This window comes from Hypanus sabinus, chromosome 1 (assembly GCF_030144855.1).
Source record: "Hypanus sabinus isolate sHypSab1 chromosome 1, sHypSab1.hap1, whole genome shotgun sequence".
Lineage (NCBI taxonomy): Eukaryota > Metazoa > Chordata > Chondrichthyes > Myliobatiformes > Dasyatidae > Hypanus > Hypanus sabinus.
The window spans coordinates 169542886-169553623 of record NC_082706.1 but is presented as its reverse complement, the minus strand read 5'-3'; the positions used below and the strand labels follow the sequence as shown (position 1 = coordinate 169553623).

At 41.7% G+C, this 10738-nt stretch overlaps 1 protein-coding gene across 1 annotated transcript in view; it reads left to right on the top strand.

The window, feature by feature from the left end:
* Positions 1–62: 62 nt before the first annotated feature.
* Positions 63–10738, top strand: part of LOC132400015 (acyl-protein thioesterase 1-like) — a 51251-nt gene continuing 40575 nt past the window's right edge. The window contains exons 1-2 of the mRNA XM_059981068.1: positions 63–287; positions 10659–10690. Coding sequence (XP_059837051.1) covers positions 225–287; positions 10659–10690 — 95 coding nt within the window. The 5' untranslated portion in view covers positions 63–224. The remainder of the gene's footprint in view (positions 288–10658; positions 10691–10738) is intronic.

Here is a 10738-nt window from a genome sequence, read left to right as displayed (position 1 = left end):
TCACCGTGTGAGGTCGAGGGGCAGCTGGCCAAGACAACAAATCGACGAGAGGGGGAGGAAAACTTCCGCCGGGAGTTGCAGGGTGGTGGTGCTGCTGCTGCTGCGGGTGGGACTGTCGCTTTAACGGTCCACGAGCAGGGCTTTGCGGCGGTATTGGTGACGAGCCGAAGTCTACCGTGGTATTGGGCTGGTGGTTAACTGGACGATTGTTATTTTTGTTGTGTATGTGCGGTAACAATATGTCATCGCCGATCATCGTTCCCGCCGTAAAGAAAGCAACAGCTGCGGTGAGTCTCACCTGGACGGCGATGGACAAAGGGCGGGCGCCGTTTCATTGATTAATGTTGCCCTGATTCCCTTTCATTCCCGTAATGGAGAAATGTTTTGCATAAAATTGCAGGGCAGTAGGATATTTGCTATCTAACGAAAACAACTTGTATTTATGTAATGTCCTGTAGGCGACCCATTGTGATAGTTGATTAAAGTGTCGTTAATGTTGGAATCTGGGAAATACGATAGCAAGGTGCACATAGCTTTGTAATTCATTTCCTCTGAGTTGTAAAAATTGTACACAATTTTCGTGTTGCAAGTCAACACTTACTTTATTTTCATTCAGTACCAGGAGTCCACAATCATCTCTTAATACGTTTTTTTAGATTTGTAAAGTTTTGGAGTTCTTTAAAATTTTCTTTGTAATTCCTTACATACACTTCAAAGCGCAAACACGAGGAATTCTGCAGATGCTGGAAATTTAAGCAACACACACAAAATGCTGGTGGAACACAGCAGGCCAGGCAGCATCTATAGGAAGAAGCGCTGTCGACGTTTTGGGCGTCTCGGCCCGAAACGTCAACTGTGCTTCCTATAAATGCTGCCTGGCCTGCTGCGTTCCACCAGCATTTTGTGTGTGTTACATGCACTTCAAAGGATTGCTTACATTCTGGTTAATGTTTTGCACATCCTCAGTCTCAATTTCAGGTTTTTCTTGTTTTCATATTCCAAATACTTTGCCTTGATGCTTTAGTGTAAATCCTTGGTACTTTACCTTGATATTTCAGTTTGAAATTGACTGTCGTGCTCAGTCTAATTTATTTAGATCAGAGCTGTCTAACTGGGTTTTTCAAATGCAGGAGTTTCTCAGGTTACTCAAAGAATTGGTGAGAAGTTGCTACAATATGTAAAGAGCTGTCTGCAAGCCCATTGATAATATTTTTAACGATATGTCTTGATTGTCTGCAAAACGAGTTACCAACAGTGTCAAGTGTAGATTTTGTTTAATGTTGTCATATTAGGAAGAAGAATAGAATTGTGCTGAATTTAGGTTGATGAAAACCTGAAGGAAGGCACTGTGCAAATATTGAAGTGTTGGAGCTGGCCTATTTTTGACAAAGCGTATTTCATTTTGATTACTTGTATTAATGTAACAGGCAAGATCACCACAAATATCTTATAATTTATAAAGATTAGAGCTGAAGGCTTGTTTAGAGGAGGGAGGATAGTTCATAAATCAATGAAGGTTTATGTGTACTGCTGTGACACCTCAGAATAAAAGGTTTGCTTGACTGCTTGCTTTCAATGGTCTGTCCACTTAAATAAGGAGCATGATATTTATCACAGTATTTGGTTTTTGAGAATACCATGTCCATTTCTGCTCTTCATTACTTGGTAGATGAAACTGACACTTTGAAAGAAGTTTCAAAGCTTAGAATCACCGGTCTATGTAGTGATATTTGTTATCTTTGCACAGCACTAGCGTGCCATGCACAATAGAAAAAAATTGTGAATTACTGTAAGTCTGTGTGGGTGTGTATGTTTAATAGCTAAATTAAATGAATACAAAAATAGAAACAAAAAAAATAGTTCATGGGTTTAATGTCCATTCAGAAATCAGATGGCAGAGGGGAGTAAGTTTTTTCCTGAATCATTGACTGTGCCTCCAGGCTCCTGTGCCTCCTTCCTGATGGCAGCAGTGAGTACAAGGCATGACCTTAGTGATGGGGATCCTTAATGATCTTAATGATGGACGGGGGCTTTTTGAGGCATCACTTCTTGAAAATGTCCTAGATACTTCAGAGGCTAGTGCCCATGATGGAGCTGACTAAGTTTACAACTCTGTACAGCTTATTTCAATCCTGTGTAGTAGCTCCCACCCCCAAACCAGCCAATGATACCTCCAGTTAGAATGCTCTCCATCTATGAAAAATTGGTAGTGTTTTTAGTGACAAACCAAATCTCCTCAAACCCCTGATGAAATATAGCTGCTGTGTTTCCTTCTTTATAGTTACATCGATATGTTGGGTCCCAGATAGATCCTCATGGGTGTTGACACCCAGGAACTTGAACTTGCTCACTCTTTCCACTTCTGATCCTTCTGAGGACTGATGTGGGTTGTATTATTTTACCCTTTCTGAAGTCCACAATCAGTTCAGACCTTACAGACACTGAGTGCAAGGTTGTTGCTGGGACACACTCAACTAGTTGATATATCTCTGTCCTGTGCGCCCTCTCATCACCATCTGAAATTCTGCCAACAGTAGTTGTGTATCGTCAACAAATTTATAGATGGCATTTGAGCTGTACTTAGCTGCACAGTCATGGGTGTAGAGAAATGTTATTTCCAATCCGCACAGATTGTGGTCTTCTGGTTAGGAAATTAAGGATCCAGAGGGAGATACAGAGAACCAGATTTTGGAGCTTTTCGACCAGAACTGTAGAAATGATTGTGTTATACGCTGAATCAATAAACAACATTGAGGTTCGATGTACTTTGAGTCAAGGTGCTTTTATTATCAAAGTATGTATGCAGTATGCAACCCTGAGATTCAACTTCCCACAGGCAGCCCCAAAACAAAGAAACATCAAACATCCAATGCGCAAAAAAGAACAAATTGTTCAAACAGCAAAAAACGAGCAAACAATACCCACCGTATTAAACATCAAACCATTGAGTCCTTGAAACAGTCTAGGAATTTTCAGTGTAGTTAAGTTCAGTTTGGCTCTGTGTCATTTGTCGACCGCAGAGCCGGTCCACATCGAAGTTCCAATCAAAGTAACAAATAAGAAAAGTGTAACCAGAAACACATATAATGTGAACTGCAGAGTCCTCTAATGAGTCTGATCCACAAACTGCACCAATCAAACCTTGACGAAAATCGAAGAGCTCCTGCAGAGCTCCTACTTGCCTTCTGTTCTTCCCCTCGTTGAGCTGATCCTGGGTTCCCGTGCCACCGTTAGGCCACATACTCTGTTCTCAACCATGCCGAATACCCTCACAGACAGCAAAAGCAGCAGGTCACTCAGTTGGCCCAAAAACACGTTATCAAAGTGTAAGTTATGTGTTTCAATTGCAAGCACATTAGTAATAGAAGTATATTTAAAAGAAAACGCAGTTTCATGAACTATCTGCAGGACATTGCCGTTAGTTGTTTTGGTCGCTGGCACCTTCTTGTACCAAAGGTCACAATTATTCATGATTTACTTTGAGGGCTACTGTTCAGTATGATGGCAGCTCATCAGAACCCTTCGCTATTCGTAGTGGAGTTAAACAAGGATGCGTTTTGGCCCCAACATTATTTGGCATCTTCTTCTCTATGCTACTGAAGCACGCGTTTGGGACATTGACAGAAGGCCTCTACATGCACACCAGGTCTGATGGGCAGCTGTTCAACCCTGCGCACCTGAGAGCAAAAACAAAGGTGCAAAAGATAGTACGTGATCTTAGTTCTCTTTGCCGATGATGCTGCTATAACCTTGCACGCCAAACAGTAACTACAAACTCTCATGGACTGCTTCTCTAAGGCATGCAAGGACTTCAGGCTTACCATCAACCTAAAGAAACCAAATGTCCTTGTCCAGAACGTAGTGGAGATACCAGCCATTACCATTGACAATTACGATCTAGAAATGGTCCATGAGTTCACATACTTGAGGTCAACCATTAGTGACACTTTCTCCCTCGATGCTGAAATCAATAGACGTATCGGCAAAGCAACATCGATCCTTGCTCGACTCTCCTTGCAGGTCTGGGAGAATCCAAAACTCACTACAAAGACCAAGACTGCTATGTACAATGTATGCATTATCAGCACCCTGCTGTATGATAGCAAGACTTAGACCATCTACTCCAAACTGGAGAGGCAACTCAATAGTTTTCACCTGCGCAGCCTTCGCCACATCCTCAGCGTCACCTGGAGAGACAAAGTCCCAAACTCCTGTAGAAGGTCCTCTCCTGTGCTGGACTTCCTACAATGCTCATGCTTTTAAGACGAGGCAGACTGTGCTGGCTGGGCCATGCCTGTCGGATGAAGGATGGTAGACTGCCAAAGGACATCCTCTATGGAGAACTAGCAGCAGACAAGAGGAACACCCCAGCTTCGCTTCAAGGAACTCTGCAAGCATGACATGAAATTCTTAAAAATCAACACAGAGTGCTGGGAGGATACAGCAGATGACCGCAACAAATGGCAAGGTACTCTTCAGCAACACAGAGAAGTCAGAGTGGTAGCGGAGGATTGCTTCTCTGAGTGGAGGCCTGTGACTAGTGGTGTGCCACAGGGATTTGTGCTGGGTCCATTGTTAGTTGTCACCTATATCAATGACATGGTCATCTATATCTATATCAATGATGTGGTAAATTGGATCAGCAAATTTGCTAATGATACAAAGATTGGAGGTGTAGTGGATAGTGAGGAAGGTTTTCAAAGCTTGCAGAGGGATTTGGACCAGCTGGAAAAATAGGCTGAAGAATAGCAGATGGAGTTTAATACAGACAAGTGTGAGGTATTGTACTTCAGAAGGTCAAACCAAGGTAGACCATACAAGGTAAATGGTAGGGCACTGAGGAGTGCAGTAGAACAGAGGGATCTGGGAATACAGATACATAATTCCCTAAAAGTTGTGTCACAGGTAGATAGGGTAGTAAAGAGAGCTTTTGGTACATTGGCCTTTATAAATCAAAGTATTGAGTGTAAGAGTTGGACTGTTATGGTGAGGTTGTATAAGGCATTGGTGAGGGCGAATTTGGAGTATTGTGTGCAGTTTTGGTCACCGAATTACAGGAAGAATATTAATAAGGTTGAAAGAGTGCAGAGAAGGTTTACAAGGATGTTGCTGGGACTTGAAAAACTGAGTTACAGAGAAAGGTTGAATAGATTAGGACTTTATTCCCTGGAGCGTAGGAGAATGAGGGGAGATTTGATAGAGGTATATGAAATTATGATGGGTATAGATAGAGAGAATGCTAGCAGGCTTTTTCCACGGAGGCTAGGGGAGAAAAAAACCAGAGGACATGGGTTAAGGGTGAAGGGTGAAAAGTTTAAAGGGAACATTGGGGGGGGGCTTCTTCACACAGAGAGTGGTGGGAGTGTGGAATGAGCTGCCAGATGCAGACTCACTTTTAACATTTAAGAAAATCTTGGATAAGTACATGGATGAGAAGGGTATGGAGGGATATAGTCCAGGTACAGGTCAGTGGGACTAAGCAGAAAAATGGTTCGGCACAGCCAAGAAGGGCTAAAAGGCCTGTTTCTGTGCTGTAATGTTCTATGGTTTTAACACCCAGAGCAAGGCGAAAGAGTGATCCTAAGTCAATTTGAGGAGCGGAGAGCTAACCGGAGAACACAGTGGACAAAAATTCCTCGACGCCCTACACACGCAGCAACTGTGGCAGAGCCTGCTGTTCCAGGATCGGTCTCAATAGCCACAGTCAACGCTGCTCGACAAACCAGTGACTACCAGAGGTACAGCACCCATGGTCGACCACGACCGATGGAGGCCCCACACACACACACACACACACACACACACACACACACACACACACTTTGGGTGTCGACTTATGTGATTTAATTAATATTCTTTGAACTAGATGCTTTGAACACTGACAAAGCATTTCAACTTGTTGGGTGTAGGTATTAACGGATAAGCTATCTCCCATTAATTTATTTTATGGTTCCAAATACTGATTTCTTCAAAGAATTAGGCCTCAGAGAGAATGTTATAGAAGAATCTTGAACTGCTTATTTCAAGCATTTTCTATTTTTATTACAATTCCTAATTTAGCAGGATTAGTCAGGCATAACCTACCCATTAAAATTCAGCACTGATTCTGATCAGCTTATACTTACTCCGGCCTTAATGACAGCTTTCAGCAATTTCTCTGTAACTAACTAGTCCAACAGATTTTCTGTCCCTTAAATAGCATTTGCTATTCTCCAATCCAGTGGAACATTTCCCAAACCAGAAATGATAAAGGTTTGCAAACTTTACACATTGACTGTTTCTCTTTCACAGATGGTGCCTGGCCAGCTGAATTTTTTTTTTTGCTTCTGATATGTCAACTTGTAAAAGCTTTAGACTGACTACTTCCTCACTGAATTAATTTATTTTCTTATTTTAACTGGCATGAAATATTGCCACAGATAACATGCCTCATATTAATTCCGCATTCATTGACACTATTGCAAACTGCTCAATTGAGTAGAGGGATTATTGTTGAACATTTGTTTGAGTTTTCACTCTGGCTATAGTAAGGTCTTAAAACCTGGAAACATGATACGAACTGAGATCACAGAGATGGATTTAGAGCCACTTACCTCTTTTGGAGTAACCTTTTCTAATCCCAAGGGTCAAAGGTCTAACATACCAGTTTTTTTAAAGAAATTATCTAAAAAGATGACACTGGGTTAACTTGATGCCATCAGCCAAACATAGTCCTTTTTGAAGAGAAAATGGTTATAAAGTGAATGCAAAAAGTATTTAATTCAAAATAGCTCAGGGCCTTTTGGAACTTTTTGGCAGGCTGCAATCATAACAATCTCTTTGGAACATGGCAGGAGCAAATGAAAAGAAGCAAGCTGTTAGCGGTGTGGTTGTTGTGGGGCATGGGCCAGGATTAGAGTGGTCAGACCGTGGCACAACAGGTGCAGGCTAGAACTTGAAAAATTAGAGGTATAACAAGTGTAGACAGGATGATAGTTCAGACAGTGGAATATCCCTCCTGTGAGTTTTATGTATTAAGATACAGGAAGGAATAAGTTCATCTGCACTTCAATGTGGGATTTATGGCACCTGATAGTCTGTTGACTACATCTACAAGTATAGTATTATGCAAAGGTCTTGGGTGTATGTAAAAATATTGTGTAAAGTGATGATGCTTTCAAAGATAATGAAATGAAAAAAATTGCTATAAAGAGCAGTAAATAGTAAAAAAAAATCTAAATCAAATCAATACTTGTGACCACCTTTTGCCTTTAAAACTGCATCCGTTTTATAAGAAAATCAGCTGGTGAAGTTGTTCCAAGCATCTTGGAGAATTTGCCAGTTTTCTCAACAGATTTTGTCTGTCTTGCTTGCTTCTGTCTCTCCAGATAATCCCAGACAGCCTCAGTGATGTTGAGATCAGGGCTCTGTGGAGGCCATACCATCTATTATAGAATCCTTGTTCTTCTTTTCACTTAAGGTAGTTCTGTATGCCCTTGGGAATGTTTTCGGGGTCATTGTCCTGCTGCAGAATGAACTTGGGACCAATCAGAGACTTCCCTGAAGTATTGCATGATAGATGAGAATCTGCTTGTACTTCTCAGCATCGAACATTTCATTAATCCTGGCCAGATCACCAACTCCATTTGCAGAATTAAGTCCTAGCCTGTAGGGAACCTGTACCATGCTTCACTGTTCACTCATCCATATAGCGTTCTATTTCTACAGACAAAGACCAAGGTAACGTCTCTGATTGACTCACGTCCTGCTGCATTCACCTCTATAATAAGCAGATGCTTTGAGAGACTGGGCAAGGACTACATCTGTAGCATACTATCTCCCACATTGGACCCCCTACAATTCGCCTACCAACACAACCGATCGACAGATGATGCAATGGCCACTGCTCTACACACCGTCCTTACACATCTGGAGAAGAGGGATGCTTATGTGAGAATGCTGTTCTTGGACTACAGTTCAGCATTCAACACCATAATTCCATCCAGGCTCGATAAGAAGCTCAGAGACCTCAACCTTCACCCTGCCTTGTGTATCTGGATCCTGGACTTCCTGTCAGATCGCTGGCAGGTGGTAAGAGTGGGCTCCCTCACCTTTGACCCTCAACACAGGTGCCTGTTAGGACTGTGTACTAAGCCCCCTCCTGTACTCTCTGTATACCCATGACTATGTCGCCATCCACAGCTCCAATCTGCTAATTAAATTTGCTGACGACACTACATGGATTTGCCTAATCTTATAATGGGGCGGCCTACAGAGAAGAAGTCATCACCCTGACACTGGTGTCAACAAAACAATCTCTCCCTCACTGTTGCAAAAACAAAGGAGCTGGTTGTGGACTACAGGAGGAATGGAGACAGGCTAAGCCCTATCAATATCATTGGATCTGGGGTTGAGAGGGGGAACAGCTTTAATTCCTCGGCATAAACATCACCAAGGATCTCACGTGGTCTGTATACACCAACTGTGTGTGGTGAAAAGGGGTGCCTCTTTCACCTCAGGTGGTTGAAGAAGTTTGGTATGGGCCCCCAAATCCTAAGAACTTTCTATAGGGGCTCAATTGAGAGCATCCTGACTGGCTGTAATACTACCTGGTATGGGAACTGTACTTCCCTCAATCGCAGGACTCTGCAGAGAGTGGTGCGGATAGCCCAGCACATCTGTAGATGTGAACTTCCCACTATTTAGGACATTTACAAAGACAGGTGTGTAAAAAGGGCCCAAAGGATCATTGGCGATCCAAGTTGCCCCCAAGCAGAAACTGTTCTAGCTGCTACCATCTGGGAAACAGTACTGCAGCATAAAAGACAGGACCAACAGGCTCCGGGACTGATTCTTCCACCAGCTCATCAGACTGATTAATTAATGCTGACACAACTGTATTTCTATGTTATATTGGCTGCCCTGTTGTACATACTATTTATTATAATTACAGTAAGTTGCACGTTGCACATTTAGACGGAGATGTGCCGTAAAGATTTTTGCTTCTCGTGTATATGAAGGATGTAAGTAATAAAGTTAATTCAATTCAAACTGCCTCCTGTTCTGAAAGGTAGCTGAAGGGATTGTATTAGTATAGAGTGGTTCAGACGGACTGGAAAATTGTATATGTCACTCCACTCTTTAAGATGGGAGGGAGGAGGAAGAAAGGAAATTATAGGACAATTAGCCTGACTTCAGTGGTTGGATTGATTGTGGGTTCCATATGAAGGATAATGTTTTGGGGTACTTGGGGGCACCTGATAAAGTAAGCTAAAGTCAGTGTGGTCTCCTTAAGGGGAAATCTTGCCTGATAAATTGGTTGGAATTCTTTGAGGAAACAGGCAGGATGGACAGTGAGTGTATGTAGTTTACTTGCACTTTCAGAAAGCCTTTGACAAGGTACAAAGACAAGGCTGCTTAATAAGATAAGAGTCCATGGTATTACAGGAAAGAAATTAATATGTATAGAAGATTGGCTGACTGGCAGGAGGCAAAGAGTGGGAATAAAGGAGGTCTATTCTGGTTGGTGCCCATGACTAGCAGTACTCTGCAAGGGTTGGAACTGCTTCTTTTCACAGTATATGTCATCGATTTGGATGATGGGATTGATGGATTTATGGTCATGTTTGCAGACGATACTAAGATAGGTGGAGGGGCAGGTAGTGTGCAAGCAGAGAGTCCGGAGAAGGGCTTAGACAGATCGGAAGAACGGGCAAAGAAGTGGCAGATGGAACATAGTGTACCTAACTGTATGACCATGCTCTTTGGTAGAAGGAGTAAAGGCACAGACTATTTTCTAAATGGGGAGAAAATTCACAAATTGATGGTGTAAAGTGTGTCCTTGTGCAGGATTCTCTAAAGGTTAACTTGCAGGTTGCATTGGTGGTAAGGAAGGCAAATGTATTGTTAGCATTCTTTTCAAGAGGACTAGAGTATAAGAGCAAAGATGTAATGTTGAGGCTTTCTAAGGCATTGGTCAGTCTGCACTTGGAGTACTGTGAGCAGTTTTGGGCCCTTATCTAAGAAAAGATGTGCTGGCATTCGAAAGGGTCCAGAAGATAGCAATGTTCTGTGTGCTTCTTGTCCTCTGTAGTAGAGCTTCATGTTTCCCTCTTTCTAAGTTTGCTTTACTGTTTGCATGACTGTTAGTTACACCCTGTTGGTAAACTTCTAATGTGACCACAGCTCAGGATCAGCTTTCATATTAGAATGATCTTACTGGCAAAAGTTTTGTTACCATAATTTTAATCAAGTTTTCATCTGAATATACAAAATTGCAATTGTCTACGTAAATATTTGATGGGCAGTACAAAGTACAAATATAATACTTTTCTGAGATATTTGAGGTTCTTTTGTGCTATATATGGAAGTGGTCTATATTCTGTTAGAACAAAATATCCATTTTAGTTTAATTTTAGTCTAGTGGGCTAGTCTGCGTACAAATCCTAATCTTGTTTCATTTTGGTTTGGTAAATGCAACTGTCAATTATGCTACCATGTAACAAAAAGAAATGCCCTCCTAATTTTTTTCAACATTTGGAGAAGGTTTGTTTCAATTTTCACTTAAAGAGAATTTGAGCAAATTTTTATTTGGGATGTAACTAGAGATTCAAATTGTGTGTTTAACTAGGTGAGATCACTTTAGAGAAAATTTTTACAGAGTGTTCTTTTATCTGCAGGTTATCTTCCTACATGGATTAGGAGACAATGGGTAAGAGATTTCAAAAGAAGTTCTACACTAGAGGGATATTGCTATGTT